The 21,180-nt window shown below is 38.0% G+C and overlaps 1 protein-coding gene across 2 annotated transcripts; it reads left to right on the top strand.

Moving 5' to 3' along the window:
* Positions 1 to 2,298: 2,298 nt before the first annotated feature.
* si:ch211-235m3.5 (BICD family-like cargo adapter 1) lies at positions 2,299 to 20,267 on the top strand. Of its 2 annotated transcripts, XM_060875491.1 has the most exons (10): positions 2,299 to 2,628; positions 6,347 to 6,562; positions 11,335 to 11,451; positions 11,701 to 11,847; positions 12,031 to 12,210; positions 15,191 to 15,340; positions 15,885 to 15,962; positions 17,184 to 17,293; positions 17,872 to 17,992; positions 19,030 to 20,267. In XM_060875491.1, exons 1-10 carry the CDS (start codon positions 2,407 to 2,409, stop codon positions 19,225 to 19,227), a joined length of 1,539 nt encoding a protein of 512 aa, XP_060731474.1. In that variant the 5' UTR covers positions 2,299 to 2,406; the 3' UTR covers positions 19,228 to 20,267. The 2 variants fall into 2 exon arrangements, with proteins under 2 accessions (XP_060731474.1, XP_060731478.1); XM_060875495.1 differs by lacking the exons at positions 2,299 to 2,628; positions 6,347 to 6,562 and adding an exon at positions 7,876 to 8,179.
* The last annotated feature ends 913 nt before the right edge of the window (positions 20,268 to 21,180 follow it).

The raw sequence follows: 21,180 nt of genomic DNA, 5'->3' as shown, positions 1-21,180 counted from the left end.
TTTATTATAAAGTTTAAAATAGGTTAAATTTACTTTTCTCTGATGTGCTCATAATAACTAAATGCAAAAGCAGAAAATAAAGGAAACAAGTTTAATTTATCAAATCGATTTAAAATCCTTAAGTTTTTACACGTTGCATAAAACCTGAAATATTTATGAATATTTATTGTGTATTCTGTATATTCAAATGAATGTGGATGAGCCGTCGATGCATTACAATCCTGGGATCATAATATATTCTATATATTATATTCATAATATATACCTAATATGTTCATAGTGTAATATTAGATGAACAGTAAATTCTAGTATGTAGATGTTGCCACTAGATGGAAGGATTGAGCTTTTCTTCTTTATGAAAAGTCAAGAGCCTCTGAAGGATTGTTTAAAAAAATCTACATCATACCTTAAAATAATAACAATATTAATAATAATAATAAAGACAAGTGTTTTTGCTTCGTGCCATCACACTTGAATCAGTCAAAAATGTACACTCACTGTCCACTTTATTAGGAACATGCAGGTATCTAATCAGCCAATCATCTGCCAGCATAATGTTAGTTTACATTCATGCAGATGCCAATTAAGAACGGCAGTAATTGTTCATATCAAACATCAGAACAGAAAAAAAGTGATACTGTGGCGTGGTCGTTGGTGCCAGATGGCTGGTTTGAGTATTATCCGCTCTCCTGGGATTTTCATACACACACAATTGTGTTTAATAGTATTGTGTTAAAAATTTAAAGTGAGTGACAGTTTTATGTTTAGAATAGCTGACCAACTCTATGTTTGATGTTTCGTCTATTTCCTCGATGCTTTTCTGCTCACCACCGTATTAAAGAGTGATTATTTGAGTTATATTGCGATGCTGCTGCGACCTGATTGGCTGATTTACATGAATAAGATGGTGTATGGATGTTACTAATAAAGTGCTTGTCCACATAAGCTATAAATGACTTGTTCTAGGTGTTTGAAGAAATCAGAGCAGTGTTCTTTAGACACTTGGAGTGCTTGTTAATTAGAAGGTGTGAAGTATCATGTAATCCTGGTCCTTCTGTCAGTATCTCAGTTGTTGTTATTTTTTAAAGTTTTTTGTTAAATTAAAGAGTTTTGCCTAATCAGTCACTCCTGATATGATGCTTTCACAGGCTATGTCTTTTCATTAACAGGTTGTAAACTGTTTAATGACAATAAGACCATTGTGGCAGAATAGACAGCTCCTGTGCTCATGGGAAGGGGGAGGATTCGAACCCCAAGCCATATGTACAGACGCGTGGGGTCTCCTGAATACAATGAGCATGCCATGCGTCACGATGCTATCCTCCTTTATTCACACCCTGATGCTCTATACCTAAAACAGCTCTTCATGCTCTGACCCCTGACCTTGACAGCAACCACAGATTTAACCCCCCACCCCCACCCCCAACCAAATGCACATATTGCCACTGTCAATCAAAATACCAGAGACCACGCTGGTTTCATTAGAGACACAGAGACAGATTGACCTCTGAGAAGGTAAGCCTGTGCTGGAGCTACAGATTAAGTTTGTTAAATCGTCTTATGTTCTTTATGAGGTTTATCCCAAGAAAATTAAATGGCCTCCAGAGATGGTCACATTCATTAATAACATAATGTAATGCCAAGGTTATATTAGAATTAGTTTTTGAGGACTAAGGGGGTTTGAATTTTACAAAACAATTCCTGTGGACCAAAATAACACAAGTTTAACTCTCTTTATTTAGTTTAAAGCAATTTACTCTCGAATTAATTAAAGAAATTTAGTCATATTTGAGCACAGAGACCATCTGAATGAGACATCACTAAATGTAGAATTTATTTATTTTTTTAAATCTCATTTTATTTGTAGGTTTTTTCTAGCTGTCTGGTTTCCAAATTCAGTCTTCAGCTCTATTGACTGTGTGGAGTTTTAACTGTTTGTGTTATCACTGTGTTTGCATGGACTTCCTGAGAGTTCTCAGGTTTGTGTAAACCAGATGTGTGTGAACTTCAGACATTCTTCTTCTTCTTTACTTTAATGACAAGTTAATGTGAATAGTTAAAATGTCACCTAAGATCTTTTCATTTAGATTCATTTTTAAAACTCCAGTTTTAAATGTAAAAATAAGTAAATAATAATAATCCAGATTTTAAGCCTAACATTTAATCCCCAGTGAATAAATGAACCTTGGCGGACTTGAGTTGATCTCATCTCAGCTGTTCAGTGTAACACACACCTCCACCTGCATGTGACAGGTCCTGCCCCTCTTTTGTCCCTTTTACTGTTGGAGATGAGGAGTTTCCTTCCATCCTTCCACCTCTCTGCTTCATTTGAACTCAGACTAACAAGAGAACGTCCACACTGAACTTGTGAAGCGTTACATCTCATCTAAACCTGTTTCTGAGTGCATGATGAGTCGGCTGGAGGAGCTTTGTTTTCGGGTGCACAGAATGGACTTAGAGGAGGATTTCTACCCATATGGAGACGGAGGCGAGCTGCGCGCAGCCCTGCGCCGGAAAGAGGAAGAGCTCGTGCTCGCGGCTCAGCTCGGGAACGCGCTTCTGACCGAGAACCGGCAGCTGAAGGAGGAGAAGAACAAACTGCAGGAACAGAACACGGAGAAGATCGAGGTAAGATCATATAGAACTGCGTAAAAGTCGTGTTGTGGAGCAACGAGGCGCGCGGAGGCGTGTGGAGAGTTTCCACTTGTCGCATTCAGGGGTGAAGTTCAGATCTACAGGTTTAGTTTCCTTCAGCTACAGTTCTTCCTTTAATGGTGTAACATCTTCACCTTTATGTTGGAAGGAAAAAGTAAGTCTGTGAACTTTTCCACTCCAAATGCAACTGCTTCTGCATGAACTGAAAAAGGTGACTAATGCAGTCAGGATGCAACTCTATATCTGTTGTGTTGTGGAACTGAAGCTTTATGGAGTTCAGTAAACAGCAGGTGTATCAGTGCATGCAGGTAGTTTGTTCATTGTCAACAAGTGCATCATGATGTGCAGATTTATTTTATTCAAAGTGCAACCTAAAAAAAAAAAAAAAAAATCAACCATCTACCGAAATGTCCATGAAAGAGTTAAGGATTTACAGCATCATCTGTGTGCAATGATTATCTAATGGTTATAGATTTAAAGATTGTATGATCCAATTTTTATTTCACTATCCAGCATCATACAATCTTTAAATATATACTCATTATATAATCATTACACACAGATGATGCTGTAAATACTTAACAATGTACCAGGTTCCAGTTCTGACTTTAATCTTTCATCTGATTTTAATCGTGTGAACAAAAAGTCTCAATAACGTCCTGATTAGAAGACTGAACTGAGATCAGTGAGACATCTCAGTAACACTTCGCTCACCAGTGAGAATCCACTCTGTCTGCATGGGCAGTAAAAAAAGTGCCGAGCCGTATATCTTGACTGACCTTTGACCCCATGTAGTCGCTGTGCTTGAAAGAACGTGTGATTCTCTTCGACAGCTGATGGGACGATTATGAAACCATAAGACGTGAATAAAGATCATAGGTCTGTTTAAATTTGGGTTTGTTCTGCGTAACCAGTCACAGAGTGTTAATATAATGTCTAAAGAACAATCCATTCAGTCCTGTAATCATTTGCTTTAATGAAGCATGACCAACGGCTAAATGTTTTTTTAAGGGAAAAGTTTCCTAGTAAAAATTTCCACCACTTCCGTTCTACAGTCGTGTGATTCCCAGCTCTCTTTACGCAGGTTTTCCACTCTGTTGAGAAGTCTCTTGTGTTCTGTTGGGTGGTTAGCAATTAAACCAGCTGATGTTCAGTTGTTTAGCAACCTGGAAGAATTTAATGTACTCAAAAAAAGTCCATCTCATTTCTTTCACTAGCTTTAAATATCATGGCAATGAGTGTCACATTAACCCAGTGTGTCTTTTTTACATTCATGTCGTTTTCATTACATTCTCTCTCTCTCTCTCGTTGTCTTTCTCTCTCTTTCCCTCTCTCTCGCTCTCTCTCTCTCTCTCTCTCTCTCTCTCTCTCTCTCTCCCTCTCTCCCTCTCTATTTCTCTCTCCCTCCATCTCTCTCTCTCTCTCTCTCTCTCTCTCTCTCTCTCTCTCCCTCTCTCTCTATCTCTCTCTCTCTCTATGTTTCTCCCTCTCTCTCTGTCTCTGTGTGTGTGTGTGTGTCTCTCTCTCTCTCTCTCTCTCTCTCTCTCTCTCTCTCTCTCTCTCTCTCTCTCTCTCATATAATTTCATCTATCTCCTTTCATTAATCTCTTCTGTTCTTGGTGTAAGAAAACAAGATTTCCAAACGTGATCTAATAAATGTATTTTATATAAATATATTTGGTGTTGGTTTAGATGTTGGTGTGTAGATTACATGGTTGCATTGCTGCCTCACAGCTCGTGTTGTTAGTGTTCAAGCTTCCTCTGGTTTCTCCTCTCAAATCTCAAAATCTCAAAAAGATGCATGTAGGTGAATTGTTGACTCTAAAACATCCCTTATGTTGAATGCATGTGTTAAGTGCATGTGTGATGTCCTGCCATGGACTGATGTTACTTCCACCATGTATTCCCACCTAGCACCTAGTGTTCCTAGGATAGGCTCCAAATCCTGACCAAGACCAAGAGGTTACTGAGTATAAATAACGGAATGAATAAACGCTTAATTCTGATTCTTTTATAATTCATTTGCTGGTCATTTATTTTAATCTGAGATTAATAACCTGAGATTAGTGTTTAAAATGTTTGGTCTGTACACATGAAGGTGATTGTAGTCGCTATCACAAAGCATTTGTTTGCGATTTCTATCTCTGTAAATGTTGCGCCTACGTTTGTCTGTTTATATGGTGCTCTACAGCCTGTGAATTGCAGTCGTAAAGGGAAAAAATAAGCTCCCCTTCCCACAACCGACCCCACCCTGTCTGCTAGAACTGATACTATGGCGCTTTAACTGCATTTGCAGAAATTAGATTATTATCAATTACCCGTATTTCCACAACTCCTTATTAGATTTTCTGCCATATTGGATTTTTTTTTTTGTTTTGGTTTTTATGTTTTTACAAATATTTTCCAACCATCACCAAATTTGGCATCGAAAAGTGATCAAAAGGATCCTGAAAGCGAAGCCTCCAAACAGGAAGTGAGGCTGTATGGGACTTTGACAGTGACACAAAACTTGGTAGTCATCTTCATAACTATGACCTGAGTCAATGGAAAAGACTTTGTGACAGCACCACTTACTGGACAAAAGTTTCAATAACATGCCCAAATTGCTTCCAAGTGCCATTTTGCTGCCCCTCCTCCAAATTTAGTCCAATCCGATGTCTAATTTGGTCCACATCATCCTGACATCTGTCTAAATGTCCCACTAGCAACAGACAACACAGCAGATAGCAGAAGCTACAGCAGCAATGTCACCCAGCTGCCCATATGTTCATCTAGACGTTTCCACCTACAGTTAGAAAATTTCACCACCGTCATGCTCGAAACATACAAATGAGTAAATCTACATTCTCTAAATCTATTCTCTGGAATCCTTTGCTTGTTGTTGTGTGTCTGTGAATTTGCAGCTCAGTGAGTCTGGGCCTTTGGCCCCTGTGTATCCTCCTTGCAGCTTTTATTATTATTATTATTATTATTATTCATTCATTCATTCATTTTCTACCGCTTATCCGAACTACCTCGGGTGACGGGGAGCCTGTGCCTATCTCAGGCATCATCTGGCATCAAGGCAGGATACACCCTGGACGGAGTGCCAACCCATGGCAGGGCACACACACACACTCTCATTCACTCACGCAATCACACACTACGGACAATATTTCCAGAGATGCCAATCAACCTATACATGTCTTTGGACCGGGGGAGGAAACCGGAGTACCCGGAGGAAACCCCCGAGGCACGGGGAGAACATGCAAACTACACACACAAGGGGGAGGCGGGAATCGAACCCCCAACCCTGGAGGTGTGAGGTTAACGTGCTAACCACTAAGCCACCGTGACCCCATTATTATTATTATTATTATTATTATTATTATTATTATTATTATTATTATTATTATTATTTGTCAATAGATTTACTCAATAATATACCACAGTGCAATGAATTCTCTAATCAGATTGGTCAGAAGGTGTTGATTAAGTCTCCAGTGTCACTGTTTTGGAACCATAAGAGGAACCTTTAATGTTTCCTGATACAAGACAAATATCATTCATATTTTAACAACAATCGCTTTTCTTCTTTCTTGAAAGATTATAAGAAAAGCGAATGTTGTTAAAATATGAATGATGAACGGAGCTATGAACATGTAAATTTAAGTGTGTGATGAGCTCCATCTCTGTCTTCCCTCTTCTACAGGAGCTGGAACAGGACAGACACAATCTGAGGCTGAAGCTTCAGGGATGCCAGGCTCAGTGGGAGAGTCAGGTGGCCGAGCTGGAGCGGGACGTCCGGGTGCTGAACGCTCGGGCTGAACGACTGACGAGGCAACTGAACGAGGCAGAGAGGGAGAAGAGTCGGAGTGAAGAGCAACACAACCAGATCAGTCAGCAGCTTCAGGAGCAGCTCCAGGCGGTGAGCTCCACTTCTCTTTTAACGAAAGGATGTTTTGCTTCAAAGGATTTATGTTTGCTTCACACCTTTTGGGTTTAGAGGTTTGATTCCCACCTCTACCCTGTGTGTACAGAGTTTGCATGCAGATTCCAAACATACACGTTGTAGGCTAATTGACATCATCTTCTCCTTCTTCTTCTTCTTTTTCTATATTGTCTGTGCCCTGAGTCCCAGGTTCCATATAACACTGAGTATGATAAGCATTACAGAAAATGAAAGTATGTTGGATGGTAAAAATGTATGTGATTTAATATTTGTTTAAAACAATTGCCAGGAACCATTCTAAATATGAAAATACATCATCAACATCATCATCATCATCATCATCATTTTAGTGACCGTGTGGAAAGCAACATTATGACTGAACACCAGTCAGGATTGCTAATTCTTAAAGGAAAGCAAAACTACTGATCCACAGAGTGATTTATCTCTACTTTATCATCTAAAGGAAGAGGTATATCATGTATTATGGAAGGGAATAAGCACGCTGACTCGGTACTTTTAGCAAGCGCTAAAAATAGGAATGACAGAATGCCCCTGTCTGAGTCACATTTTACCCCGAGGACACACAGAACCACAGCACGCCCCATGTCACTCCTGTGCTTTCTGCACTAAAAAAATGTAGCTCATAATAAATAAGGAGTGGCGTTAATCACCACTGAAATGACTCGATTAATGTGTGCCACATCAGACAAACGAAAGACAACAGATGTTAGAAGAACAAATGGAAATATCCCATATATTTATATATAATAAGAATAAGACACAGGTCACTTTTAGTGTTTTAAAGAAGTATAACAACACCGAGATGTGGAATTAAAAGTCTGGACTCATAACATGTGTTTTGTGTGTTTACTGTCACTGCTCCTGTTCTTCCTGCTTCCTTCCTGAGTACGAGATCATTAGTGAAGTATGTGGAGCAAGTGGAAAGCACATGAGCACATTAAAGTGATTATGAATATCAAGTAACAATATAAACATTCCACATTCCTTAAAGTGTCACTTTGGAATTTAAAGCAATTCAATAAGTAAGAAAGTCGACTGTGGTTTTGTTTCTGTGCTCCTCTATTCTAATCTAATCTCCAAAACGTAATGTCAAGGTCACAGCTCAAAAAATACATCAGCACTGTTCGAAAACTCTACCTGGAACTCACGAGGACATCTTATCTGTTTTATTCGAGTAGTCAGAATGGCTATAGAGATGATAAAACAAACCAGGACCTGTTTTTTTTTTGTTGTGCTTTGTACTTTGTTGTACTGTCACACATTCACACGTTTCCTGGTGTAATTCCTAACTCAGACTGCACAGCAGGCTATTGCCAGAAATCAAAGTTCAAGGAAACTAGCACGTTTACAAGAAACGTCTGAGTCTTAGGGAGGAGGAAATGGGCTCATTCGCTTTCTGTCTTCGCCATGGATGAGTCGCAGATTTTGAGCAAAGTAAACGAGCAATTAGAGAGCAGCCTGAACAATGGCTATAATATAACCAAACTGAGCAGCTGGATGGAGGGGATAGAGGGTGCACCTTTACCAGATGTTGTGAATGGCGGATCTTTGATTTCCAAGGTGCCTGAGAAGGTAGGATTGGAATCTTCTCAGTGCCTATGTGTTGGACTTAGAGAGAGAGAGAGGGAGAGAGAGAGAGAGAGCGAGGGAGTTGTCCTCAGGTTACTCAATTTTAATTTGGCTACTGCTTATCTAGGGCAGAAATGTGAGGGAGGAGAGGGAGTAAGAAAGACAGCAGGTGTTAGAGGATCACTGAAAACAAGAAGCTGCCATATGCTAGGAATGCCGTAACTCTCCGTACCAGTGAGTGCAAACACCCAGAAATGTGTGTGTGTGTGTGTGTGTGTATAGGTTGGCCTTTCAGCCCATAAACATCCTGACATTCTCACACGGTAGCACTTCAGTAGCACCGTTACTCCGTTGTCAAGCTGTTGTTTGATTTCCAGTGAAAAGGAAATATATGATGTTACAGTCAGTCTGTGTCAATATATACACACTATAGCAGGTACAGTATCATGGCTGATTTAACGATACTCTGTCCATGTCTGTCCAAACAAACATAAGTTTAGTAAGAAAGAAATAAACGATTTCTTTGTACTTTCCCCCTCATGACATTTCATAGGAAAGCTGACGCTTTAGATCTAACGTCTGGTGATTCAATAAAGCGCCAGATAAAAGTCAAGTAACATAAACAGTGCCGATGTTATTGTGTAGGAAACAAAGGTAAAACATTTAAAATGACAAAACACCTTCACTAAGCTACATTTCCTTCCTGCACACCAACTAAACCTCGAGCATCTTTAATGTTTTGTAAGACATGGTTTGTTGGCTGTGATTGCACAAATCCCTCGACTGAAATCAAACTGAGGAAACCAAGCAAATGCGATTGTGTTAGTAAATTATTCACTGTTGTGCTGTTTCTGACGTAAGGAGATAAATATTATATGAAGAAGCAAACTGGACACGGCTGGTTTGTCTTAACTCATTATTGAATAAAGAGTCATAAAGGAGTTCATTCTGAGACTCAATAATCCGTTGTATTTAACCATTAGTGTTAAATTTTACACACTTTTGGGGCAATTATTTTAGTGAAACTATACTGCATGTAGATTTTAAGACTTTTTCAGTCTTTTATGTGCTTGGCTCAATTTGTCTGATTAAACATGAACAATAATTTGCATTTCTATCCTAAAGAATTCATAATCTGTTTATTTTTTCCGAACAAGAGGGTATTAGGTGGAAAATGTAGTTTTAGTGCTTGTTAAAGTGAATCATTTTAGTTCGTCTGTGTTTCGTCTGTAATCTGTGCATTTTCATTATGGATTTTGTTTATTTTTCTACTGGGATAAAGATATTTTAGGTTTTCCAAGTTTCTGCTAAAAAAGCTAACAGGAAGTCAGGATTTAAACAGTGCGTCCAAAATGAGGGGGGATTTTGCTTCTAGTTTGGATTGAAACACACGCCTAAACGAAGCTCTGCCCCTTTGGGAAAAAGTCACGCTTGGCTTGTCTCATCCTCTGGTGGTGTTTTGTTGTTTTTTTTTTAACCTCTCTTGGGGTTTCAGCTGTGTGTTTTATATGAAACGTAGATTTTAGCATCTCTCCACTTTTAATCTAAATAGAACAAAGAGAGAAGATAGGCTCAGGATGGACTCTAGATTTGTTAATGGATTTCATTGTTACTTTTGACTAAAAACGTACACCCCATACCCCCACCCCCCAACTGTGCCTAATGTGGCACAATGATGTGCCACTGCCATGACCATGATGCCACAGTCCATCTGCTGTGCTCGCCTTTGATCCTCTCTGGAGCATGTGTGATGGGAGCTGACGTGAGAGGGCACAGAGTGCCGAATCAGGATCAGGCCACGCTTTTGTTTCGGTGTTGACAAGCACACATAACTCCCTTTCACTGTTTGGCCACCGAAGCACATTATTTGTGGCCTGATCCTGATCATCAGTTATCAGTTAAATCATCAATTAATATTGCTTTACAAAACCAACAATAATAATAATAATAATAATAATAATAATAATAATAATAATAATAATAATATAATAATAATTAGGGTCATTAGTCATTAGGTTTCTTTATCAGAATTAACAAGGGAATCAATGGAGCTGTCACTCTGAAACTGTATGTATCGTTTTTTAATCGTGATTTATAGCAAAAGTGATTTATATCACTTAAAAAAAGGTTGTTGTTGTATACTGTAGATTGAGACAAACCTGTTTACATTCATTATTGTGCACTTAATTCACATTTCCATTCAAACTGTTCTGAAACGGCAGTATTTTATGGATCGAATGAACGAAGAGCTGCTAATCAGTCACCCTGTGCACACAGTCGCCGCAGTGAAGCACGGTGGTGGTTGCATCGTGTAGCAGATTTCGCTTGGATTGTACGGAAATATATCCTAAAAGTCACAAAGTGCTTAAATACAAAAGCAGAACTTTCTTAGATGTTCTGAAAGTAGTACAGAGTTGAATTATTACACCCCCCAGCATTGTGTTGCATTGTGTTGAACCTTCCGCTTGGCTTGAACATAAATCAGACATGGTTTATACTTATATGTTCAGAGCTACTTTAAAGTTCATTTTGATAAAAGTACTGAAACAACTGAAAGAAACTGGTAGATTGTTGCTCCAAGAACCTGCACTGAAATACTGGTTTCATATATTGGCTGCTGAAAAATGTATTCACGTACCTCTTTTAACAGGCACGTTTTATATGTACATATATATGAACAACCCCAGAGGCAACAGGGGGGAATTTACACTTTATTCTCAAGTCTCACAACTGCATCAATCTGATGGGACATAATTAAGTACTAAACTTGTACCTAAGTATTGTTGATGTTTCCTGTATTCACCTCAGGACTGTACAACAAATCACTGATAGCACAGTGTGGCATTTTGTTGCTGTACACCTTCACTGATATTTTTCAGATACCAATTCACTCAGAACTTCTATTATAGGTGTTAATACTTTGCGTGTGTGTGTGTGTGTGTGTGTGTGTGTGTGTGTGTGTGTGTGTGTGTGTGTGTGTGTGTGTATGTGTGTGTGTGTATGTATGTATGTACTGTATGTATGTGTGTATGTATGTATGTGTATGTGTGTGTGTGTGTGTGTATGTATGTATGTATGTGTGTATGTATGTATGTGTGCGTGTATGAATGTGTGTATGTACTGTATGTATGTGTGTGTGTGTGTGTGTGTGTGTGTAGGCCATGGAGGTGAAACTGGCCGTTACGGCTGAGCTACAGAGCCTGAAACAGGAGCTGGGAGAGAAAGGCCAACCAAGACTACAAGATGAAGAAATGCTCAGTGTCCTTAAAGAACAAGTGAGATATTCAGCCTTATACACACACAGCAAACTCTCAGCTCCATGCACCTTATCAACCTTCCTAGTGTGTTTTAACTGCTTAAACAGAACTGATGGATTTGTTAGCGCCACTCCAGCATCTTCTGCATTCTTCAGCATATACTGATACTTAATGTACTGTATTTATCAGTTATTGACAATGTTGATTGCACTAAATGAGAAATACTTTCTGTAAATAAATGTGTGTGTGTGTGTTATATTTCACTAGGTTGCACGACTGACGGAGCGGGAACAGTCTCTGGAACAGAGGTTGGAGACAGTGTGCAAAGAGAACGCTGGTCTGCGAGACAGTGTGTCCTCACTATACACACAACTGGCCCTACAAGAGCAACAGATTAACACACAAACACAACAGGTGCACAACAGGCACTTTTGTCTCTGTTACCTTACAAACCATACATATTAATAATATACATACGTAGTAACATGTATGTAGTAACATACATTAGGCATTTGGGACTTGTAATGAACAATCACGTTACATCAACATCCACTGAGTAGATGGAACATCAGGGTTAATGTGTGTATGTGTGTGTAGCTGGCAGAAGCCTGGCAGGAAGTGGAGCTTAGGAAAGACAAAGTACAAGATCTCCAGTCTCAGATAGAGGAACTACAGGAAGAAGTTTCTCTCCAGAGGACCGCTGATGGGAACACATCCCTGCTTTCAGAGATGGAGCGTAGCCTAGGGGCCATCAACTGGAGCCAAGACAAGGAGCAGGTAAACATTAGAGCATAACAAAATTTAAAACACAACATACCGCTATCACTAGTGACAAGCAAATAAATTGCAAAGTTCATGACCGTAATATTAGAGGCTTGTGTCTGTGTGTTTATACTAAAGCGACAGGATGCTTTATGTACACAATTGTCGGTACTGCTGAGAAAATGAATGCTTGGATTTATTTTCCACTTCCCCTAAGTTGTCTGATGAGCATACTATTGTGTTCAAGCCTTCAGCAAGGGATGTATTTGGAGTTATTACCTCGAGCAAAAATTGCTGTTGTCATTTCTGATGCAACTACAAACAGCATTTTAAAATATAATTTTCAATGTGCACAAGCTGTTTATTTTATAATTACATTGTGTTATTTTATAAGTAGATACCTGAGGTGGGTGGATCCAGGTTTGTTATGTGAATTATGCTGTGTTCTTCCTCCACAACACACTTTAATCTCACAGCACTCTAATCTCACACACATGTAAACTGTTGCCCAAGCACATAACGTACAGTAATTAGCATGCCAAATATAATGATAATACAATCTCGTATAGCAGGAGTTTTATGAGAATGAAATATCTTTACTAACTTTATTCTTTTCATCTGCTGATGTGGAACTGCACTCAAACTGTGCTAGAATGGTAAATAATATTGGAGAGCTAATCTATAACCTCAGGTTGTAATCTGCGTGCAGCGTGTAAACAGCGTGCAGCGTTCACTAGCTCATGGACCGAAGGTGGGGACGTTTTTCAAGGCTGTTAAATGCAGCTAGCTAATTAACTAAAATGTAGCACAGACAACAAAACTATTATATATAATATTCTGGTATTTTATTAATACATTTTGTGTTTTCTGTGTATTTTATTTTAACTGACATGACATCGTAGATGAGGTTGAGGATGACACAACGAGGATGACATCATATTATAGATTCTTTTTATTCTTCTATGACAACTCAATAATCTTTTATTTTTTACACATTTTAGCTAAATGCACTAGGCATCTGTACAATTTTTTTTCTTATTCTTTGGAGTCATATCTCATTTATATATTATTCTGTTTATGTCTTATTCTATACCTTGTTAATCTTTCTCTTGTGTAATTGATTAAAGTGACAAGCGTAAAGGAATAAAGTCACCTAGAAAATCAGGTTAAGCTGCTGCTTATTCTGAATATACAATGTGTGAAACAGTACACAAGTCAAATAGACTATACCGGTAAATCTCTTGTCAGCTTGCGAAGCCAAGGATATTAGTCAAGAAGTCTAAGAATGATTTGAAAATAAAATGGAATCTTACATTTATGTGCTAACATAAACAGTAGCATCCGTTCCATTTATGATATGTGCTGCATATACAGTACAATGACCTGAAACAAAGATTCCAGGCCTCCTGGCTAGAACTTTTGAAGATACAGTTTAGCGACAAATTTTGCCACAATTTGTTTAACAGAGATATAAAGGTTAGAGTATAAACTTAAACTAAAACCAGAAGCGTATGATAAGGAGAACATTCAGCATTGAAAGCAGTGGAACATTCTGTTTGTGTTCTCCTGTAAGGACACTCATTGGAGGACAAATGTAGATTGTGAGACGTTAGCCAAAGTAAACTAAAGGAACAATCAGGCTTTATATTAGTTTAAAGGGACCAGTGGTACAGTTACCTTGCGCCTGTGGTGTTGGGGGTTCAATACATGCCTCTATTTTGTGTGAGCAGAGTTTGTATTTTCTCCCCATGCTTTACTCTGGTTTCCTTCCCAGTCATGTGTTTTAGGTTTGTTAGGTTTTTCCAATTAGTGTGTTTGCAGTTATGCCATGCAATGGGTTGACATTCTGTCCAGTGTCCAATGTCCCCCTGCCTTGTGCACCAAGTTCCCTGGGATAGGTTCAATGTGACCCTGTGCAGGATATGTAGATGGATGGATGGATAGATATTAGTGTTAAGGAGGATGAACAAAAACTATTCAGTCAACAGTTTATTTAGTATTTCACCTCACTGTTAGTATTGTATTTACTTTTCTTTACAGTATATCTTCTCCTTTTGAGTGCATTTTGATTTCAGGCTTAAATGCCAGTGGATCATTATTGAATAATAACAACCCTCCCAAACACTTGGTACATTGGTGACATTTTTTCATTTTTGTGGTTAAATAATTTTGAGCGGTGCCATGAATCTTTAGAAACTATGTACAGGGTTGTGCCTGGTTGTGCCTTTTCTAGGTATAGTGTCCAAGTGTGACAGTAACAAGCATGTTGACAAACTATAATACTATTACAGTATGTTGCCAATGAAATACTGAAATTCCTCTATAATGATGTTAGTTTGTTGTACTTCATGCACAGGAGGCAGTCATGTTTATTTCACAGTAATTGGGGTAAAAGGCTGACTGATGGCCACGTGCTGATTCTGCTTAAAAGGGCAGTCGAGTAATTTGTTTGAGTTCAGGCTACAGTATGGGGATTGCCATAAAACGAGTCCTTTCAAACCTCTATAATATTCTAACTAGATCTAGAATTGTTGCTGGATCAATTTATAGACTTATCTTTGCAAACTGACATGAATTAAAGTAACTCATAGCGAGAGATTCAGACTATCTACGTTTCTCTCTACTGAGAAAATGACCAGAACTTTTCCTGGAAATTTCAGCAGGTGTGGACGGTTTTCTACTGAGAAAATTCAACAGCTCAAACCATTGTGCCAAAATAGGGGAAATATTAACTTACCTGATGCAATTCAATTCAGTTTTAACACGTAGATGTATTTATTTCAGTGAGTAATGCTTCTGGAATATACTGGGAAATGTGAACATAATGTCATGACAGTCATGGTAATTAATCCCAATAATGACAGTCATGGTATTTAACCCCGAGTTGCTTTGTAGATCACGTAGTCAGCTTAATGTAAACCAATAAAATAAAATGATATACATGTTTATGACAAAAATGCTATGAATGCTGTCAGCATCTTGATTTTACCTTTAGGTCGTACAGGAAGTGAGCACCATCTTACACATGCTGCTTCCTATTTCCCGTGGTTCTGAGGCCCTGTGCAATCAAGATGATAGACTGCAAAGCATGCTGGGACAGCTGAAGAGTGCAGCAGAAAGGATTGTGCACAATGAGACACTGCAGGTGAACTCTGTGGCCAGGCTGAAACACACACACGCACACACACACCTACACACGCACACACACACGCACACACACACGCCACAGACTCTTTTTCTCTCTCACACACACAAGCATGGAAACAATACCCTAAACAATAGCTGACCTATTTTTTCCCCTGCTGGTTTTACTGCCGTTTACAAACGTGATCTGTTCATCATGTCACATTGCAGCTATTTCCCATGTCCAGTGGCCATTTATTCATAATATCTCACAAAATTAACAAAACTGTACATTTCATATTAATTCACTCATAAAAGAAAGGTCGGTAAAATGAGTATGTACATATCTACATATCTATATATGCCACAGGTTTATTTTGTCATTACATTTTTACATCCGTAAAAATAGGAAAGAAAGAAAAACAAAGGCCATTCATATCTGTACCATTTGTTCTCATGTATTAGTCTTCACATAAGACCCCTCCCTATGGCCTGTAACAAAGAGCTCTGCTCATATCAGCCCGGTGATACTGAAATGCCGTATCTGTGTTTCGTTGCGTCTTCAGGAGATGAACAGGCCCATTGTAGGAGGAGACACGGCGCTGTGTGAGAATACATCCTGGATACAGGAGCTGCGAGATCAGGTGACAATGCCTCATGTGTTAGAGCTATCAGGGGGCCAAGGGCTGCTTCTGACCTCGCTTTTGTCCTCCACTTACAAAAATGCACTGATGAGCTGAGAGGAACTTTGAGACAAAGACTTAAGAGTGTTTCTCTTCAGTACTTTTTAAGCATGTCAGAGATTCAATGACAATATATTTTTTATTTTATTTTTTGTTTAAAAGTCATTGATTTTACACTGTAACTTTAGCCTGTTTTAATATCTTTAATTGTTTTTACTGAATATGTTTCACTTTTACTTTCATTAAATTTCAAACAACAAAAAAAAAACAAATCGTTAGATAACTTGTTTAGCTTCGGCCACTTTAAAGGAGTTGAGCTAAATTCCTAACAAATCTAAAAAAACAAAAATTCAATCTAATGTTTTTCTCAAGACAGCTAGTTATTAGCATTCAGCTAGTTTGTACTGCAAACATTCGAGATCTGACTTCTCTAATTCCTAATCTCTCGATCATTAGCTAGCTATTAGCATTCAGCTAGTTGCAGAGAGTTATTCTTATCTAACTGACAGGTCTAATGGTCAGAGTTATTAGAATATTAGCCTAATCTTATTCCTAATCCCTTAAATCTTAGACAGCTATTAACATTCCAGTAGTTATTATCATGCTACAAAGGTTTGTGAGATTAGCAAATTGTTATTCATTATTCTTATCTAATTCCTATCTCTCTGATGTTAGCTAGTAATTAGGATTCAGCTAGTTGAGAGAGTCGTGTTGTCAGCTAGTTTGTATAATCAGAATTGTTAGCATGGTCGCTAACATTTGAAAGAACAAGAATAAAACTTTTTTGTAGCTAATGATTCCAATCATATTTTGTTTTTTTTTCCTGAAAAAGACACTAATTTCATAAAAAAAAAAAAAAAGTAACTAAAAGATGTCCTTTTAAAAAAGTCATAAAAAGTCATAAAAAGTGTCCTTTTTTATGACGTGAGTGAAAACCTTTACTGTATTTTAACTGTTACCAGTGAAAATATGGGTCATTTTAGCACCGTTGTCTGCAGGCAGCTTTTATTAAACATACTGATATCTATTAGTGATTTTAGTGTATAAACACATATAGTGTATTTGTAATGAATTAGATTTACAGCACAATTTTAATGGTTTTTTCACCTTAACTTACTCATGTTTTTTCTGCTCTCTCTCTCTCTCTCTCTCTCTCTCTCTCTCTCTCTCTCTCTCTCTCAGAACACACAGCTCTTAAATGAGAACGCTGAACTCCGGCTCAAAGCTGACAGCAGGCTGGATAAAGAGATCATTCAAAGAGCTATTAAAGACAGAGATGACGCCATTTCAAAGTACGTAATTGAGCCTATAAATGAGTGTAAAACAAGTTAGAAACAAAGCCCAGTTTTTATGGAACACCTATAATTTTTTTAATAACATTCAGAAAAGCCTTCATGACTAAAGTCATTGCAAACTATACATCATGATTTTGTTATCAAATATCTCTATGTTCTATTGGTCCCATGAACATGTATGTGGTTTGTCTACTGGACATTTTATTAAATCACCAAAACAATAGTTTATTATTTAATACTGAAAAAATCAGTGTAAGCTTTCAGTGACTTGAAAGTTCAGCGCTGTCTGAATTCTTTCTTGTGACTAGAGAGAAGCTGTTGGTACATTTTCTGTAACAGCACCTTTAATAATAGTTTTAGCAGGTTTATATTAATGTGCCTGTTTCTATAGCATTGTATTGCAATACAATACTTTATTAAAATATTCCTGTAAGTTACCTGTGCAAAGGTGTTTAACACCTTCTGTTTCTGTAACTTTATATTTCCTGAAATAGGAAATTCTTCAGGGTATATTGCATCTTGTGTATTAATGTTCTACAGTGTGTGATGACGTTTGGACTTTCCTCTAAATGCAGGAAAACAGCAGTGGAGGCAGAACTGGTGCGGTGCAGAAATGATATGATGTATCTGAACAACCAACTGCTGGAGGCCATCCAGCGTAAACTGGAGCTGTCTCAGGAACTGGAGGCCTGGCAGGTGGGAAAACTCTCACACACTCTCTCTCACACAGAAAAAAAAACAGTCTGTATGAGATAAAGGTTAGGGTCAGTTTCTTTGCTGCAATGTGATACTTCCTGTCTGACAATGAGCAAGAAAATCACTAAACTTTAAAGGACACGTCGCTTAGATTCACTGCTGTGAATGGATTTGAACAGAGCAGAGGGCAGGGTCGATTTCCTCGCCTCCAGGTGAAGCTTCCTGTTAGACGAGAGCTGATCAGAGAGAAATGTCCTGAATGGGAGCCAGAGACAGTTTTATTTACTGATCCATTGAAACAAATATGCCAGGAGGTTTTTGATCACCTGTAATGATCACGTGTCTCCCCCTGCCGGTCAAAATCTTGAAATGCACACCATGCACATAAAAAAAAAAAACAGCCCTAAGTTTAAAACCACCTCCTGCCTAATATTGTTCAGGTCGTCCTTGTACGTTGTGTGTTCACCTCTCTGTCATAGCCAGCATTAATGTTTTCAGCAATTTGATCTACAGTAGCTCTTCAGTGAGATCAGACCAGACGTAATAGCTTCCGTGTACGTAAGTGAGCCTTGGGAGCCCAATACACTTTACTTAGGTGTTAACCACTGGGAAGACCTCATAAGACCTCAGGTTTTTGAGATGTTCAGACCCAGATGTCAACCACCAACTGGCCCTTGTAAGAGTCACTCATATCTTTACACTTGCCCATTTTTCCTGCTTCCAACACATGGATTTTGAGAACTGATTGTTTATTTGCTGCCTGATCCGTATATCATTGTAATGAGATCATCAACGTTATTCACATCATCTCTCAGTAGTTTTAACATTATGGCTGATCTGATCAGTGTATGCAGCTAAAATAAAGACCTCATCAGTAACATGATGATGCTGGAGCAGGAGCAGCAGATCTTTAGGAGAAAGATTAGGATTTTATGCATCATCAACTTGTGTACAGTTGGTTCATTACTTGCACAGTATTTTACTGTATTAAAATTGTGTGTGTGTGTGTGTGTGTTCGTGTGTGATGTTTTTCAAAGGATGACATCCAGGTAATCATTAACCAGCAACTGAAGAGCCAAACAGAGCAGCAGATGCAGTCAAAGAGGTCAGGAGGAGGTCGCCTGTCTTTTTTCCGCAAACCACTGAAAGCATCGTCCTCTGTGTCCTGCATACCAGAAGCCACTGCAGTGCCAAACCGCTCACCCTGGAAAAACTGGCTGAATGTGGCCAAATAAACTCAGACACAGTACAGGAAATGTGTACACACCCAACACCTACACACACACACTGCTGTATGGAGTGTTTCAGCATCTGAATATCTAATATGTCTCTCTACAGGCTGTAAAGAATTTAGTTCTCAGGTAAGAGGGCAGGTGAGCAAGCATTGGGAAGGTCACGACGAATCCCATCAGAAAACACTATTAATATAATAATTTATCCTGGAAATATAGATGGATCAAGATGAAGTGTGTGTATTAAAAACCACAGCTGACATTGATGTCTGTGTGGTAATGAAATGAAAAAACATTCACTGGAGGATCACAGACTATTTTCTGCTTATGTTATTTATTTAAAATTCAACAGAACAAATCTATAATTTAGTGGCTGCTCTTACAGGAGATATTACAAGCCTTGTAGAGGATGATTCAGGAAAACCATTTCTATTGCTATGAACCGCATCATTTAAAGCATGCGAGAGTAAACGGAAATGTGTTCGTACAGCATCTGCAAAACAGAACAATAAATTTTTGTAAATATTTTGATTTTAAATATGGAAGAATAACTCATATTGAGTTTACAGTATTATTATAAAAAAAACAACACTGGAGAATCTGAATGTTTTGGGCTTGTTGTATTGTAAGTAAATGACTTTTCAGTATTTATCCTTCGTGCTACATCATGTTGCTCATCTCTGGGTACATTAACGTGCTGCGTGTCTTGAACATTTCCAGCTCATTTGTTCATCGTCTGGCTCACGTGTACATTAAGTGTGTTTTTTTTTTTGTTTTTTTTTTTTAAAAACAGACTCGTTTTAACTTAACTGCATTAAGGAGCTGAAGGATCAAAAGCCCATATAGCTGCCCTATAAAGTTACACTTTAACCCAGTGTATTATTATTATTATTATTATTATTATTATTATTATTATTATTATTATTGATCAGTAATAAATTGTATGTATAGATAAATATGGTTCTAAATGCATGTTTATAATGTGAATAATAACTCATGTGCAGTTCTTGCATTATACTGTACAATAAAACTGTTTGATTCCAGTTTTTGAAGCTCTTTGTTTGTTTGTTTGTTTGTTTGATGTCAGCGCATTTCACCAAATAAAAAGAATCAGTAAATGACATTTTTTCATTAACCACAAACTTGAAGAGAGAATTTTGATGTCCAAACATTTTGCACTGAAACTATAACTAACAAAATCATTTCGGTGAATATATGTACAAGTCAAAATATATATTTGCTTCAAACAGTGAGGTTAATCGTGAAGATTTTGTTAATTTTGTAAATGTTAACATATTCGCCTTAACGATATGTGCTTGTATGTTCTTCCCCTGTGTCACTGGTTTCCTCCTGGTGCTCTTTTTTCCTCCTCCTGTCAAAGATGTATTGCATTATAGAATTTACATAATCTCTAAATGATCTTTAGTGTGTGAAGGTGTGTGATAGTGTCCTGTAATGTGTTGGTACTGTACCCCATCAAGGCTGTCCACTGCCTTGTGCCCTGAGTCCTCTGGGATCCACTCCAGGAGACTGTATGTGCCTGGTGAGGGGTTTACAGAATCTGCAGAATTTACAGCTTTCTTATACAATTCTACCTTCTACCTTTGAACAGAATTTCCCATAGCAATGAAATATAATCATTAAAATCCTACTGTTTTCAATTCAAAAGGATGGATTTATCAAGACATGTTACACTACTGACCTCTAGAGGAAAGATCACAGTATAGCAGCTTTCAATCACACCACAAGTGGGCGATATAGAAAAAGTTTTTTTTATAGAGAACGAGTCAAGTCTCTTCAAAGGAATTTAAAGAGGACTCTTAAAGTGAATCATTTCATATAATCATTCCTCTGACCCATGTGTGACCCAAACATCCAAATGATGTGTTTCAGTGTGTACTTACAAAGAGAGAATCAGTGTGTCTAATAATTATCTATTATTATCCATTAATTTTA

This window comes from Tachysurus vachellii, chromosome 1 (genome assembly GCF_030014155.1).
Source record: "Tachysurus vachellii isolate PV-2020 chromosome 1, HZAU_Pvac_v1, whole genome shotgun sequence".
In the NCBI taxonomy this organism is placed as follows: Eukaryota; Metazoa; Chordata; class Actinopteri; order Siluriformes; family Bagridae; genus Tachysurus; species Tachysurus vachellii.
Note: the sequence above shows the minus strand (reverse complement) of the source record. Positions and strands in the feature narration are given on the sequence as shown.